This window comes from Halichoeres trimaculatus, unplaced genomic scaffold (genome assembly GCF_033239565.1).
Source record: "Halichoeres trimaculatus isolate MK-OKI-2021-1 unplaced genomic scaffold, fHalTri1.1 fHalTri1_scaffold_15, whole genome shotgun sequence".
Lineage (NCBI taxonomy): Eukaryota > Metazoa > Chordata > Actinopteri > Labriformes > Labridae > Halichoeres > Halichoeres trimaculatus.
The window spans coordinates 26,354,225-26,371,767 of record NW_027437193.1 but is presented as its reverse complement, the minus strand read 5'-3'; the positions used below and the strand labels follow the sequence as shown (position 1 = coordinate 26,371,767).

Below are 17,543 nucleotides of genomic sequence, written 5' to 3'. Positions count from 1 at the left end.
GTAGACTACGAGCCTTGGCAGAGAGCCTTCTTTCTGTTCCCGTTACATCATTCATGCTTACCTGACTGGAGCTATTTCTGGCCTCCACAGTACTTTTTGCCTCTTGAATAGGCAGCGTTTCTCCGGAGCATCTGCAGACAAAGCAGAATCCAGACACACAGCTTTAACACTTGGCTTACTTTCCTGCAGATTCTCTTCATTTTTCAGAGGCTAGTTTTTTACCGTCTAGATTTAGACTCTAAATCTCAGAGTGTAACGTCTCTGTCAGCATTTGTAAGGTTTACTGCAGATCTGCATGTGACCCTTCAGAGCAGGACTCTGTCGATCTGAATCACATCAGCCCATATTTTTGTCACTTGATGGCTGAACTCGGTTCAGCCTCTGCCTCTTTTACATTTCCCTGACAGTTCAACTTGAAGGGTTCGTTTGATTCCCTTTAGAGTTTCTGTTTTCTTGGCAATCGGCTCAATTCAAATAAGTCAGAGCGTGCTGTGTCAGAGTTCTCTGCCAAAAGAAGAAAAGTTGCACAAAATGTATTGGTGCATCATTTGACGACAGGATGAAATCACCTTTGATTTTTTTGTGCCCTTAAACTCAAGATGATGACACATATTTCTACCTTTGACCTTGTTTCCTGAGTCCAGGTTTGTACACACACATAACCTACATCTTCCCTAGTTGATATAACGTTTACAGCCCTCACAGGCATAATGTGTATGATTTATAGACACCTACATGAAGTGTATTTGTATATGTGTCGTCCTGTCTGCTTAGATCCTTGCAATTGTGACAAAATAGTGTTTGCGGGGCTTGTGGATCATAACTCACCTTGTCAGAGAGATTTATGATTGTGTGCTATTATTAAGCCTCAGCTTTCCACTGTCGAAAATCCAATTCCCTTTTTATTGATCCTCCTCCTGTGCTGATATATTTCCAGGGCTGTTTTCAGTGTTGGCACTAAAACACAGTCAAAAGCAGACTCTGATGTCTGCCTAAACTCTGTGAAGCACAGCTACAAGCATAGCTTTGTTTCTCCTGGAGTGTGTTGGATCATTTTGGTTTTTTTTTTTTACAGCCACAGCTATTTTAAGGACTTCACTGGATGTCAGAGAGGATGCTGTGCTAGAGCAGGACTGTGTGTTTTTATATGATAATAAAGGTTTTTGAGGTGTGTATGGAGGAGTGGATCAGTATTTATTGTTGTTGGTATGAAGTGTGTAAGTCATGAGCAGAGAGAGTTTATGTGTTTGTGTTTCTTTTGTGCCCTGTGTATTACATCAAAGCAGCAAAAAGTAGTGGGAAATTGGCTAAAAGAAGTGCTGTGCTGACTCAGGACAATTTAACTTTTCCTTTTGTGGTTACTATAGTGACTGCTTCTGCTGTGAATGGTCTGTGCACAATATTTTGAGATACTGGTGTTCACAGTTTATTTCTCAGAGGGCGATAAAGCTGCCGAGTGGCTCATGCAGCACGGTTTTGAGTTTGCGCTTCACAAATACACACAGACTCAATCAAATTTTAAGACCAGTTGAGAAATTGCAAGAATTTACATTTGCTCTGTTGGATCTTAAAAAGAGTCTAAGTAGAGGTTCAAAATTCAGAATGAAGTAGACTGAAATGTTGCTTCAGGCAGAAAAGATGGCCTCACAGAGGGCATCAACTGTCTGGTACTGATGTCCATTTCAGTAGACTTCCCTTGCCATCCATCCCCAAATGTTTTCATCGGGATTTAGATCAGGGGAACATACAGGGTGGTAGTCAGGCAGGCATGTAAACTGCAGGGTTGTCCTGTTGAAAAACTCAGTCGTTACCACACAAACCAGGGCCCTCAGTCATGAAGGAGGCCCCCTGCAACATTTCCACATAGCCAGCCACTGTTTGATGCCCCAGCGTGACCAGCAGTTACTGTTTGATGGTTGTTGGGCTACAGTCAGCACCAAGGACAGCCGTAATCTGGTTGAAATTTTTTAGGGTCTACCACTTGACTTAATTGTTCCATAACCCCCAGGATCTTTGAGGAATTGTAAAATAGCTGTCTTAGCAAGTTGACAAGCCTTGCTTTTGCAGCTCAACAATCTGGCTGTGTTCAAAGAGAGAGAGATTTTTTGCCTTTGCCATCAGGAGGTCATGGTAGAGAGTAGGTATGGGTACCGAATTAGTTACTTTTATAAGTACCGACTAGGGGTGTAACGGTACATGTATCCGTGCCGAACCGCTCCATAAGGCCGTTGGGTTCGGTACAGTGCTGTATTCAACGACTACAGTAAGTTTATGTTAGCTGCTGCACATGGCTCTTTAATATTCACGTGAGTACTCGTCTATGATTGGCTGAGCAGGGAAGGCGTTTTAATATTCACGAGGAAAGTGGTCTGTGATTCGTGCTTTGCGATCATGTGCATATCATGTGGACGTGACGTCAATGAGAAGATGAATATCAAAGAGCTTCCGTAGCCACAGGAGCTTGTGTGATTTGTGCATCATGGCTGCTGCTAACAACCAACCGGAGCTTGAAGAGCCTCCCCCCTCGCTGTATAATGGCAGGCTTTTGGTTTAATAAACATGCTAAACAAGCAAATGGTTTTGTGTTGTTCCATACTGTACTGAAAATGTACCAAACCGTGATCCTAAAACCAAGGTACGTACTGACCCGGGTTTTTTGTGTTCCGTTACACCTCTAGTACCGACTGAATTCTATCAAAAGTACCAGGCACCGACTCATGTAAAATCAAAAGGTACCATGTTTAGGTACCTAAATGTATCCTTGTGACAGTGAGCGAGTGAAGGAGCAGGCAATTTTCCAGGGACGTGACGCTGGACATGAACACAGCATTGCAAGGTTATATATTGAAGAATATATATGTTAAATTGAAAAAATAGAATTAAAATATAATATAATTATGAAACAAATTGATATTTTTTTACCACATAAACACACAAAGTACAGAAAATTGCTACCGTTGAGTACCGGTACCAATTGCCAGGTACCGGGCATCGGTACCGTATCGTTTCAAATGTGAAAGGTACCCATCCCTAGTAGAGAGACAGAGACATGTCATAAAATTATTGAATCCACTTTTTTGCACAGATTTTGGCTTTTAAAGGATGTGATCTTAAACTTTTGATCAGCTGATGTACAGCCTATCTATTTCAGTTTGTTGTTTTCAATACATTGCTTACACAGTTTTTTTTTAAGGATGGATGATAATGAAATTTGTCAATATCCAACATTTAACAGCTCATTTAACCGATACTGATACCAATACCAATATTTTTTTCTGTGCACACAATTACAGAGATCAACTCTCTTCTGTATTGGAAGTAGTATACTGTATTATGGTGCATACTCTTATCACATGTGTTAAGTTTTATTCATTTCTTGCGCAAAATAAGGAAAATATTTACTTGAAACTGAATTTTTATTTAAGAAGATTGCTTTCAAATAAAAAAATTCAAAAAGATAAATCCTACTTGAAAGCTGGATGATGCTGTAGCCTGTCCCTCAGGAAATAATAACAATACCCACAACCAGGGCAAATTAGGCTAATTCTACAGTCAGTAAACATAATCCCTGTTCACAGTGAACATATAAAAAGTGCAACTGTTCAGCAATTAAACCTAAATTGAATAAAATGTTTTATTTGGTAAATGTGCCAACAGTAGTCAGATACATGTACCTTACAGACTGCAGCTTGAATTCAAGTTTAATTTAAAACAGGAGCCAAATATGGGACTACTCAGTGCAAAACAAAAATTACAAAAAGTTGAAAAAAAAAATCTGCAGCTTCAGCCTATTATTTTATCGGTTTATTATTTTGGTGAAATTTGGTGCGTGGTCAATATCCAATATTTCATTTTGAAGCCAATATCGGTCAATTCCGATAATTTACCGATGTTATTATGCATCCCTAGTTTTTGTTTCACTCCCATTTCTTCTATTTGCATATTGAACTACTTAGAACCTTCATTAGATCCAACAGTACAAAATGTAAATTCCTGCAACTTTCCATCTGGTCTTAAATTTTTGATCGGGTGTGTACATGTGTGTACTGTGTGGTGTGCAGACGCCTGCAGTGTGGCAGAGCATGTGGAGAGCAGTGGGTTGTAGTTTTAAAAAATGTATGTGTGAATTACGTCAAAGCTGGAATGTGCTGCAGAGTGAGAGCTCGAACTTTCACTGTTAAATCCTACAGCATCTTCCTTTTAACGCGGCGCAGACAAAATGAACAGACAAGACTGGGCGCTTCCATGTTGACATGTTTATAATCAAGTCTGAACGCTTAACTGCTGCTCTTTAAAGAAAACAGTTTCACCATGACCACACAGAGACATAAGTAGTATGGTCAATCTGTGCTTGCTTTGTGTTTTTTTAATCTTTCTGTACTCTGTGGTCCACACTGATACACAGCACAACAGGAGAGCTGGCCGTGTTTTTCCAGTCCCGTGTGTTCCCACACTCGGTGCCAGTATCGGGACCTTATGGTGAAAGAAGGAGGAGCATTGAATCTGCTGCAGCAACCCATGCAAACTGTCTTATACTTTGTGTACAGTGTGTGCACCGTATGCCGGTCTGTGCTGGTTTGGAATACATCTCAAGTGTGATCAGATCTTTGTCAGAGCTGTGTTATACAGACATTTCTCTGTGTTGATGTTTTGTTTTATCACTAGCTTACTTTTGTTGCCAGGTAGGTGTTAGTAAGGAAGAACAGAGAATGCAGGAGCGTTCAGAAGTGCAAACAGATGGTGTTCCTGTGTGTGACTTTGTCCCTCTCTGTGTTTCCACAGTGAAGAAAGCCAAGCTGGATGGACCCCAAGGTAAGACCAGGGATCCTGGATATAAAAAGATCTGGGAGGAGAAACTCACTGTTATGTGACATAAATGTTTAAGCAGACTGCGGACACATCACATGGTGCAGCCGTGAATGGGAATGAAGTGATAGGAAGTCAGTTACTCTGCAGGTTATAGCATCAAGCTCTCACAGGGATAACACTTTAATTTTGTTCTGCATGTTTAATTTTAATGCATCGCTGTCTTAATTTCTTTCTCATTAACAGAGAAGTTCAACACCTATGTGACCCTGAAGGTGCAGAATGTGAAGAGCACAACCATCGCTGTCAGGGGCAGCTTGCCCAGCTGGGAGCAAGACTTCATGTTGTGAGTTCCTCATCATCTTCTCACAAAACTCTATTCCTGCTCCTTTATCTCCTGCTCTCTTGCTTCTTCCTCTGCTTTCCAACCTCTCTTTTACTCTCTGCCTCAGATGAATGTGTGCATCTTTGTCTTTTCATCTCTTTCTTTCTATCAACCATACCCCCTTCCTGCGTTCTCTATAACCCCACCATCTCCAGCAGCCTTTATCCCTGCATTGTTTGTACAGCTCCTCCTTTCCACGTCTGTACCTCAGCCCCAAACGATCGCCTCATACTCTTTTTCATCTGCTCTCCCCTGACACTCCTGCACTTCTCATCCTCCCTTTCAACCTTGGCTCCCTCCCAGCCTTTCTCCGTCTCTTCCTCATCGGCTCCACCTTCCCTCCCTCCTCCTCCCTTACCCATTTCAACCCATACTTTCTTCCCACACTCTTCCTTCTTTCACATCCTTTTTCTAATCTCTAGGCATATTGAGCTGCATTTGCCTTCTCTAGTATTTTTTAGTTTGTGTTTCAGTGGAATAATTATTTAAACATTATACAACTCTGCTCCTACTCCATGCAGTGGGATCCAGTGTGGTATTGATAGTGTGGCAGCATATGGGCGGTGAATGCTGAGAATCATTCAGCATGTGGGATGCAGCAGGAGGGCTGACTGCGGAGTCCTCTGCATCTGTATGATGTTCGGAGGCGTTAAGCCTTGTTCCGGGGTTGCATCAGTGAAGCCCTGTTATGTAATATTTGGGCTGCAGAAAACCTCATCCCCGCCTTCAAACAGCCTTTAAACGACTGCGCCCCCTCAGCCATAATTCAAACATCACGTTTCCTAAAAGGAGTCACCACTGAGACGGGAAATCCAGTCTCTCTATTTCTTAATTAAAGTTCCCACTTTGTCCCCCCAGGCATGCGATACAATCACCTCCTCCACTGCCTTCATCACATCCCTCTCCTCCCTCCTCTTATCCCTTTCTCCCCCCTGTCCTGCTCCCTGCTGTCTTGTAAATGTTTTATGTGAGATTCTCTCAGGCTCGTTCCCACAGAGACGTGTCTTATATTTGTCACAGCGAAGCCCACTAGTAATTACTGTGCATCTTGTGTGCGTTAGAGAGCCAGTGTGTGTTTAGTATTCATCCTTGAACAGAAGTACTCATATGAGTAAATAATCCAAAACAATAAAAAGTCTTATATTCAAACTGCTACTGCAGTGGAAGTCTGATCAGCAAATAAACCAAGAAATATCCAAATATGAGAACAGTGATGGTCCTTGTGAATGATGAATTACATTTGACATTTAAAGATTGTACTGATGCAACAATGTGCAAGTGCCTCTTAACTGATGCAGCTGCTGGAAGTAGAGATATGTTTGACTTCTTCATAAAATTGGTGAGTTTTTTTGACTGGCTACATTTTTAACAAGCAGTCCAGACTTATTTTACAATCTAAACAAGTTATTTGTTATTCTCTAAAGATATGTGAGGGGGTGAATGTAATAATCCCACAAAAATGTGCGGTAGAAGATTAGTGAAGCAAAGCTTGGAGGAAAAACTTGACTCTTTTGATCCTAAATTTTAGTCCTTTTTGTGTGTGTGGTGAAAGGATTTTACACTGTAGAAGGCTGCTGTTGATTTTAAACAAGTTACTCACTGACCACCATCTGCTTTGCGATGTTATTCGGCTACATGTGCTGCAGGCAGTGCTCTGTGCTTGGGAATGAACATGCTGATCCAGTTGCTGAATTATTTTTATCATATTCTGTGGAATAAGGTTTCAAAATTGATGCAGCTCTTATAAATGTACGCCAATACTCATATACACTCTCCAGCCACTTTATTAGGCACACCTGTCCAAGCAACTCAATGCATTTAGGCATGTAGACATGGTCAAGATGATCTGCTGCAGTTCAAACAGAGCATCAGAATGAGGAAGAAAGGTGATTTAAGGGACTTTGAACGTGTCAGGGTTGTTGGTGCCAGACGTGATGGTCTGAGTATTTCAGAAACTGCTGATCTACTGGGATTTTAACCAACAACCATCTCTAGGTTTTACAGAGAATGGCCCCAAAAAGAGAAAATATCCAGTGAGCAGTAGTTCTGTGGGACAAAATGTCTTGTTGATGCCAGAGGTCAGAGGAGAATAGACAGACTGGTTGGAGCTAATAGAAAGGAAACAGTAACTCAAATAACCACTGGTTACAACCGAGGTCTGCAGAAGAGCATCTCTGAACACACAACACGTCCAACCTTGAGGCAGATGGGCTACAGCAGCAGAAGACCACACTGGGTGACCCTCCTGTCAGCTAAGAACAGGAAACTGAGGCTACAATTCACACAGCAACACCAAAACTGGACAATAGAAGATTGGAAAAACGTTGCCTGGTCTGATGAGTCTGGATTTCTGCTCCACATTCAGATGGTAGGGTCAGAATTTGGCGTCAACAACATGAAAGCATGGATCCATCCTGCCTTGTATCAACAGTTCAGGCTGCTGCTGGTGGTGTAATGGTGTGGGGGATATTTTCTTGGCTCACTTTGGGCCCCTTAGTACCAACTGAGCATGGTTTAAAGTCCACAGCCTACCTGAGTATTGTTGCTGACCATGTCCATCCCTTTATGAGCACAGTGTACCCATCTTCTGATGGCTACTTTCAGCAGGATAACGCTCCATGTCATAAAGCTGGAATCATCTCAGACTGCTTTCTTCAACATGACAATGAGTTCCCTGTACTCAAATGTCCTCCACAGTCCCCAGATCTCAATCCAATAGAGCACCTTTGGGATGTGGTGGAACGGGAGATTCTCATCATGGTTGTTCAGCCAACAAATCTGCGGCAAGGTGTACCTAATAAAGTGGCCAGTGAGTGTATCTATCATCATCCTGTTTTGGCCTAATGATACCAGCTCATTGGTGTTTTCTGCAGGCTGGAATAATAAGTACCAAAGATGGAAACAGTCAGAGAAAGCACAATACTTTTATTTTACCAAGTGTAGTAGTTGAATTGTCCATATCTCTGTTTAGATGCATGTTCATCTCTGAGTCACTTCATTTGTCTCCCAATGTTTAATCCTCCTGTTTCTCTTTCTTCCTCTCTGTCACCAGTGAAATAAACCGTTTGGACCTGGGTCTGACGGTAGAGGTGTGGAACAAAGGGTTAATCTGGGACACCATGGTTGGCACTGTGTGGATCCCCCTCAGGAGCATCCGGCAGTCTAATGAGGTTTACCATTAACCACTACTGCCACTTGAGACGTGCTGTAGCAGAACACTGTGTACTCAGCTAGATTAAAGGGACTCACTCACTCTGCGTTGGCCTTGTTCTGAAAATGCTTTTTGTGTGTGAGAGCTGTGGTTTTTTTTATACAGGAAGGTCCGGGCGAGTGGCTCACACTGGACTCTCAGGTCATCATGACTGATAATGAGATCTGTGGCACCAAAGACCCAACTCTCCACCTGGTGCTGCTCGACACACGCTTCGAACTGCCTCTCGGTGAGGAATCAATTCTCACAGCAAAATCAGAAACTGTCAGAAGGTGTGAGGAGATTAAAAAAAAAAGATTTATCTAAAATCAACAACCCCTGAGGGAAGAAGAGGATGACTTAAATAAATTATGTCTGTCTGTATATTTTCACAGCAAATAGTGATGTATGAACACCAATAGTCTCTCTGACTGATCGATCCACCTGACCTATTTTCTGTGATATGTATACCAGGCTGCACATGTGCAAGGGGCAATGTTTGTGTCCTCTTTCTCTCAGTGATCCAGCTTCTTCTTAGCATTGATTAGGTGTCATTTTCATACTGCTTCTCTTTCCTCTAGTCAATAGTGTACACCTGACTCCCCAGACTGGGGACCCGTCCTATTTATAGGGTTTATGGCTTTGATGCTGTTAGGAAAAAGGAGCTGCAGAAATTTGCATGTTGTCAAAACCCAGATCTGGGTCAAATCCTTTTTGAAAAATAGGTTGTTTCAGCTCTCTTGTTCTCAGGCAGGAGTTAGGGAAGAACTATTTTAACAAACTGCGCAGAGGAAGCTTTATTAAGGTGCTATTTCAGCTCACTTTAGCCACCTTGTTGTTTCAGATATCCCTGAGGATGAGGCTCGGTACTGGGCCAAAAAACTTGAGCAGCTCAACGCCATGAGGGACCAAGACGTAAGCACTTACTATGACTTTTACCCTATCACTGTCTTGCATTTAAGAACAAACAGACATTAATTGGAAAATAAGTGTGTTACGCGTTATGACTGAAATGCCATTAGACCTTTTTTTTGGCTTGACATCAGTTTTTTGTTTGTTTGGGTTCAGTATTCCTACCAGGAGGAGCAGGAGCGACCACTCCGTGCCCCAGGAACCCAGTGCTGTAAGTTTCATATCACTGTTAGGAAAAAAAAGCCGCGTGTTTATGCTAAAGAACAGACTAATGTATGTTGTTGAAATATAATTAGGGTTTTTTTTGCATCAGCATGTGCATGTTGGGTGTAACCACACATGGGAACTGTAACAGGGGAAAAAGGGTATGGATCACTGCGCTGTGAAGGATCAATATGGGTGTCAGATATCCAAAAGCAAGCTCATCAGGGATGCTGCTATGCTTCGGCTATTGGTCCAGTGTGTTGAGCCCGCTGAGCCAGCAGTCTGAGGCAGCTGGGAGGACTTAGTGTCTCAGCACGCTCTGTGCTTTCCGCCCATTCACCAGCTCCATGAGAGGACTTAGAGGCATCAGAGGTGCAAATGCGTGTTTATGCTTTAACACCAGTATAATTCATAATCAATACTGAGCCGTTGCTGTCTTGTTGCAGGTAACTGGAGCCTATGGGGAGACCAACAAAGTAAGTGTATACACAAAACAGTACAGCTCACACACTTGTAAAGGGAAAGACATTACTTTCAGCCATGATATGAGAGTTTTTGGATGTGTACTGGATGAAAAGTGTAAGACTTAAATTCAACAGGCTCTCATCTTTCCTGTCAAACTGCACTGTTGTTGAGGTGAGAGCACACCGTCACACTAAAACAAAGTTCAAAGGGCTAGTTCATCAACTTCACTTAAAAAAAAGACATTCATTCATCCTGTTAGAGTTGATGTCAACCACAGACTGTAAAAATATGGACGTCATCTTGCTCGGCTCAAAGTGACGTCACCACAAAAACTGCTCTCCCTGGTGGCTGGCTGCAGTATAGGTAAAAAAAAAAAATCTGTCTCTCCAGTCATTCCAGATGGGCTGTGGTCAAACTTTAAAGAATTGATACACCTTGTAGAAATGTTTCTCACGTCTGATTGTTGAGGTGATTTGATGATATCATTTGGCTGCCTTGTATTCAAATCCTCTTTTTGGGAAAAGTTTTGTTTTCATCAGTTATACGAGGTTAAAAAGAGGTTTTATGTTACATTTAACAATTGACAGCTGCCGTTCTGGTGAATGTTTTTTCTGGGATTGTAAAATATGTTGGGAGGTAGAGTCAAGACAAGATGAGACTCTCGAAAGAAAACAAAATATATATATTTTTGTTATCCGGCTCCACTCAGATTCTCCCAGAGTCCCTCTCGACTGCGCAGACTCTGGCTGCACAAGTGCTACCAATGGCTTCGCCTGTGATGGGGTATTTTGGCTTTAAAACCATTCAGTGGTAAATAGCAAAGCCACGCTGTCCACTCTATATACAGTCTTTGGTGTCATTTCAGTATAAAGGTTAGCTGAGTAATTCAGATAGCTGTGCCTTTCAAATGAACCATTGTTCTATCTATCTTACAGTCTATCTATCTTGCAGTCTACAGCTACAGTAACAAAACTATTCCAAATAGTTACAGACTGCTGAGTGAATGCTTCAGTATATAAATATTAGATACTGTAAATGAGAAACTAAAAAAGTGTTTCTATCTGAGTGTGTGTCTCTGTTTCTGTCCTGCTGTGATTAGCAGATGGTCTTATATAAGTGTCTGTCAGATTCACCCACACAACTGCAGCAATTCATCTCAACTCTGTTTATTCAGGGGAAAAAGGAAAGAGGAAGGGGGGGGGGGGTAGATGTTGAGCCAATGAAGTGAGACAGACAGAGAGAAATAGAGGGACACAGCTGAAGTAAGAAAACCAAGTTTGATGCCTTTTAATTAGTGTTTACATGCCCAGACAGATGAGGCTTGAGGTGTAAGCAGTGCAGCAGCTGCCGTCATCAGAGTGTGTGAGACGATGATGGATGGTGATAAATGATTAATACATGCTGGTTTCACTTTGACTGATTCAGCACTGTTTAAGTCTCTCTGGGATGTTAATCTCTGATCTTTGGGCACCACAGAAAATAAAGCTTCTCCTTTAGTGAGAAGAAACAGATTTTTCTTCAGTTATGATGATGAGAGGGAGGAGGAAGTTGCTGATAATGTGCACCATGTATGGGTGTACTCTGAATGACCTTTAAGAGTATGATCAGGGTCTAGAAGTTGAGTGATATCTCATCTATATCTATAATTACCATAATGACGATGGGACTAAGAGATGAGTTCAGTGCTGATTAAAGCATTTCATCTCTCTCCACATGGCAAATCTTCCAACTTTTCCTCTTTGATGAGTTATTTCCCTCTTCATGTTGCAGATGAAGATCCTGACAGTGCTGTGGATGACAGAGACAGTGACTACCGAAGTGAAACCAGTAACAGCATCCCCCCTCCCTACTACAGCACATCACAGCCCAACGCCTCCGTCCACCAGTATCCCATCAGCCACCAGCACCGCAGCTCCAGAAGTTATTCTTACCCACGTTCTGGCAACAACCAGGACGTCGACTATCAACATCAGAGGACAGTCAGGTATGTGTCTGCTACAGTGTAAATATGACCAGAAGGTTTATTTATTTTCATCACCCATTCTTTTTTCACACTTCATGATGAATTGTTGGACATCCGAGAATGATTCTGATCATTTGTTTCTACTATCAGTTGGTTATAAAGACGTTAGACAGTAACACAGTAGTTAATTTGAGCCCGGAATTAAAGATTTCAAGGCATTTCTGAGTAAGTAAAAAGCTTAAGAATTACTGTATAATCAGAAAAAAAGGGCGCATCCAAGGAGGTGGCTCTGGGTGGTATGAACCCTCTTGATATCTAATTAGCCACATCAAAATTCTAAGGTTTGAAGGTAGGTCTTTTTTTACATTTAATGTAGCACATTTCCTTTTTTAAGTTCTTCAAAATCTTCCTACAAAAAACACCTTTGTCTTAAGTCCTTGGGGAATAAATTCTTAGAAGTTAGAAAAATGGCTGACATTTATTGTGCTTTAAACCAAAAAAAACCCACAAACAGTGATATAATGTCATTACAATACACAAATGATAGTTGTTAAGCAGATACAATTAAATGACAGATACAAGGCAAACACATCCTATTTACCTGCTTGTGTACACACACCAACGTCACACCACTTCTATATTGATCAGGACTCAGGGGGGTGTGCATTAGCTATGACTCTGCATGATCCATTTCCTTGTTATCACATCTGTCCCTATTGGCCCTTGAACAGTGTAATTGGCATCAGTCATTGACTGATTAATTTACTAACCATTATGTGGTTCTTTTGTTGGTCATTGTTAAAGTTTGATACAATGTCATGAGGTTTGATTAAGTTATGCTAACACAGTAAGTTACATATAACTAGAGATGCACTGATCCAAATTTTCTGGTTCCGACACGATACCTATACCTGGGATTTGGGTATCAGGCGATACCGATACTGATCTGATACCAGTGTTAAATCATAACCTGCATGCCCTACTGTGGGACAAGACTGTTAACGTTTTGGATAAAAGGCAAAAAATGGGTAGATGGAATTGCTAAAGTTAACATCTATTTAAACTATGAGCATTTATATTTTTACCTGCAAAACAATGCCTCAGAATGTAAAGAAATTCTTCAATTATAAACTTTATACCCTGTAGACTGGAAATGCAGCAAGAAACAAAGCAAGCGCTTCAGAGGTAACATTTCAAATCAATTAGTCAAGAGAGCTGGCAAAGAAAAAGACAGAGCTGGTTGCCTGGATCGGCACCATGGAATGGCCCCTTCCCACCTATACCGATCCAGCGTTGAGGGGCACCAATACGCTGATACCTGTTATCAGGATCGATATCGGTGCATTCCTACTTATATCAATGACTGTGTACTTAGTACAAGAAATCTAAAACTGAGGCAGCTACATGAAATTCAGCCATCTTCAATCATTCACTTTAAACCCGTGTCAGGTCTAAATGTGCTACGTAAAGAAGACTTAAGGGGAATGCTTTGATTCTGTCCTCCTTGTCCTTCACTGGGTCATACAGACTGAAAACTATTTCTGTTTCAGAGTTGTTTATAATGCAGCCACATTTCTTAGCTTCTATTGACATATCTCTCACAGACTGGCAATGAAACTATGCATCCCTTACCCCAAGCTTTATGAATTATTCAACTGGCAATCTAATGGTCAATACTGCACATAAGATTAGCTGCTTCTGTGAGTGTATCGGACAGGGCTCTCCTCCCCACATTCCTGCCCATTCTTCTTCATCTCCTCCCCTCGGCTCTCCTCACTCTCTCCATCCTTGCTCTCTTCTATTTGTCTCCACGCTTACCACTCCCTTCCTGTCTTCACTATCTCCCTCTCTCGCCATCCATTCTGTGCCCTCCTTGTGCCTCTTTCAGATTTTTAATAGCCCCATTCATCAGAGAGTATAAATACTTTTTCCTCTGTTTGCTGCATTTCTGGATGCTCCTGCTTTTTCTTTTGTCTGCTTTCTAGAGGTCTCTCACCTTTCTGTTCTGCTCTGTTTCTCACTGCTTGTCTGGTTCTCTTGTATCCCCAGTGCTTTTCATCGATTAGCCTTCAGCATTGTGCCCAGCCACCCCAAGACATGCAGAAAAGGTTTTTAGTAGGGCTTCCCGATAGAGTTATATGTATACAGGCCTTGAAGTGCAATTAAGAGCTCTGTTGGCATTTAAGAGATTATGAGTCATAAAGGGAAGATTAAGCCATTAATTATATATTTCAACATGTGCTCTATATGTGCAATAACAACCTGGATAAAAGCGCCTCTGTGTTCATGATTAAATTATATTCCTCTTTGGTACTTTAGTAATCTCTCCTGTTTGTGTTTTCTCCTCTCTTCTCTTCCCTCCAGCCCCTCAGGGAGCTATGCCTCGTCTGCAGAGCTGAGCCGGTGCAGCAGTCAATTGAGCGAGGAGGACTACGGCGGCGAGTATGGGGAGAGGGATCCTTACGACGAGAATGACTCGTACCATTCCTGTCACTCTTCAGTTAGCTACAGTAAAGGCTCTCCAGACTGGGACCTCGATGAGACCCAGGGACAGTACAGTGACGAGGGCGGCTACAGCAAAGATGGAGGAGAGGAAGCAGCTCTGTATGAGGAGGAAGATGGAGGACTGTATGAGGGAGAGGAAGAGGGCCTCTATGAGGATGAGGACATGATGTATGATGATGAGGATCTGTACAATTTAGATGGGACCCTCAGCGAGGACATGGAGCCTCCTTTCACTCCTACCCCAACATCAACAGCACCTCCATCTTTGGATGTATCTGGCTCTAGACCTCCTCTAGAAAAACAGCCCTCTTTACACCAACAGCAGCCCCCTACTCAGCCCCCAAACCAGTCATCCAACCAGTCCAATCCTCCTGGCATGGCCCCATCAGCACAGCCCCCTGCTGGTCAACCAACAACCCAGCCTCCTAAACTGCCCCAGCCCCAAACACAGCCTCAGGCTCAGGCACCCCCCTCTGCTACATCCTTCTTTTCAATGGCCAAACCTCTGACAGCTGCAGTCACAGGTTTGGCCTCCACTTTCCTGTCCTCTGTTCCCACTGCTCAGCCTGCCCAGTCTCAACCCCCAGCCTCAGCTGCTCCTCAGCCACAGCAGCCTCCTGCAGCCAGCTCCATCCCTCCATCCCACCCAGCCACCATGGCTAACTCAGCCTCCCAGCCCCCTTCTGCAGCTGCTGGTCCTCCTTCCCAACAGACCCTGTCCACTGGGCAGCCACAACCCCAACCCAACGGTCCTGCCACCACACAGTCAGAACACCCCGAGGACCAGGATCTCCAGCTGGAGGAAGAACCGTGGCTGGAAGAAGAAATGGGGCTGGAGAAAGAGGCCAGGACACCTCCTGCCCAGCCGGAAGAGAAACTCCCAGAGGAGGAGACGCAGGAGCATTTCAAAGAGAGCCGGCCTCCGACACCCGAGGAGGAAAAAGAGATGCCCCCTGAGAGGTAGGAGAGGAGGATGAAAGGAATTAGATCAATGAGCTACCCAAAAATAGGCTGGAGAAACAACACATTTATTGCAGCGTCTATTAATATAACAACTGAAGATATTTTTACTAGAAATTTAAAACTGTGTTTTAAATTTAGCCCTCCAGTCGAAGAGGAGCCCAAAGAGCCAGTGGATCCAGCAGTCAGAGCCAAAGAGAACTGGCATAGGATCTACAACAAGGTCTTAGAACAGCTCCGGGAGGTAAGACCACATATTTTCCAGCTGAAGTCTGAACCCCATGTTCCAGATTTCAGTCCAGTCCATCCAGGAGCTGTGGGCCTGATTCAGCTCCACCCAGTAATGTAAAAGATGTACCTGAGTCTAAGAGACTCTAAAAGTTTTCACAGAGGCCTTGAAATATGGATGCCTTGTGAATTATTAATGTCCCAGGGTGTGGTTCATACAGTAAGTTCTTGAGTTCTATTTTGATAGTGTTTTTTTTTTAACCTCGACCGCAGAAAGCAGACTCCAAGTGCTTTATTACCCGTCACTTCCTTCTTTTGATTTTCTTTTAATACAACTTCTGACGGCTTCACTGATACCAACTTTTTATTTTAGCTTGGGTAAAGCACCAAACCACCAAAACTGCTTGATGAACATGTTGAGTTTTGCTTGATCAGCTTTCACTTGCATATTTTATTCATGTTATGTTGCTGTTCATTGCGTTGGAATTCAGTTGTGCAAAAAATTAATCACTTGCTTCGATGTTTATGTTGATGTATGTCACGTTGCGTTTTTGTACATTTTGCGTCTTTTGGTTTGTTTTCTTTATTTGTTCGTTTGTGCCGACCCGCTTTGTTTTCTTTCCAGTTTCATGTCATTGCCATAGTGACACTCGCATGCACTTTGCTCGGCCATCTTTGGAGCATGTCGACAGGTAGGTACAACCAGATTGGTTGCTTGAGAGAAAGACGGATATGCGTGCCACAGTTGCTTTGTTGACCTTGTCACTGTTTGTAAACAAGCATCTCCACGCAGTCATCCAACCCCACTGCAATTTGATATTTTAGTTTCTACAGGAGCTGCCAATCTGATTAAAAACTAATTTCGTCAGTAGGGATGGATACCGGATTACCGGGTTAGGCACTTTTATAGGTACCGATTCCATTGGTAGTACCAAGTACTGATTCCTATTACATCAAATGGTACCATGTTTGTGTACCTAAACGCATCCTTATGACCATGAGAGAGTGGAAGAGTAGGTGATTTTCCATGCTGGACATGAACACAGCATTGCAAGGTTATATATTGAAGAATGAATGTGTTAAATTGAAAAACTTTGAGATTTTATTATTTAACAAATTAATATTTATTACCTCATAAACACACAAAAAAGTACCCATTCAGATTGCCAGGTACCGGGCATTGGCACCATTTGGTTTCACATGTGAAAGGTACCCATCCCTATTCTTCAGACATTCTTTATTTCAAACTTAGGTCAAAGCAGTCTGGAAATATTTACATACCAAATTTATATTTTCTATAGTGAAAATATTTAGGGTAAATTTATTTTAAACTTCTGTTTTAAGATCAAATGTGGCTAAACTGACAGTGGGGATTTCCTCAGCTTAATTTTTCCCCTTTTAAAAGTTGTGTGAGCCCCTCTATCGAGTTTTCTGAGACCCAAAACCAAAAATTTGCTGGAGAAATGACACACTAATGAGGTGTTTTTAGATATGAAGAGACTGATAGACCAGTCATAGAATCAAATAAATAACTCTTTTTTCATACACTGAAAGTAAAAAAAGGCCCCAGGCATGAACTTAACATTCCTTTTGCATCTCTCTCAGGCCAGAGGAGAGACCTCCAACTCTCTGTGGTTCGGTAAAGGAGGGTAAGTGTTTGCCAGTTCAGTTCCTCCTCTTACATGAAACACATTAAACATCACAGCGCATCAGGCAGCCTAATGCAGTAAGTGGAGTCAAAATTATCCCCATGTCATCACAGAAACCTGACACCTCTGCCTAAGATTGAAAATGCCCTTCTTGAATCCGGGAATCCTCTGTTTCCATTTCATTCTGATCCACAGGCTTATTCAGCCCGTGGCATCGGGCCAGGCAGTATTGAGCGGCGGTGGGCTGCCCTGACTTAGCTGGCAGGTCATTTGTAG

General features: G+C 42.4%; 1 protein-coding gene across 1 annotated transcript in view; it reads left to right on the top strand.

Moving 5' to 3' along the window:
• The window catches only part of LOC141803996 (protein unc-13 homolog A), a 43,734-nt gene that overhangs the window by 1,868 nt on the left and 24,323 nt on the right, over window positions 1-17,543 (top strand). The window contains exons 2-12 of the mRNA XM_074688171.1: window positions 4,783-4,812; window positions 5,053-5,152; window positions 8,244-8,361; window positions 8,508-8,631; window positions 9,226-9,296; window positions 9,450-9,504; window positions 9,944-9,973; window positions 11,733-11,946; window positions 14,290-15,390; window positions 15,532-15,634; window positions 17,224-17,267. Coding sequence (XP_074544272.1) covers window positions 4,783-4,812; window positions 5,053-5,152; window positions 8,244-8,361; window positions 8,508-8,631; window positions 9,226-9,296; window positions 9,450-9,504; window positions 9,944-9,973; window positions 11,733-11,946; window positions 14,290-15,390; window positions 15,532-15,634; window positions 17,224-17,267 — 1,990 coding nt within the window. The remainder of the gene's footprint in view (window positions 1-4,782; window positions 4,813-5,052; window positions 5,153-8,243; window positions 8,362-8,507; window positions 8,632-9,225; window positions 9,297-9,449; window positions 9,505-9,943; window positions 9,974-11,732; window positions 11,947-14,289; window positions 15,391-15,531; window positions 15,635-17,223; window positions 17,268-17,543) is intronic.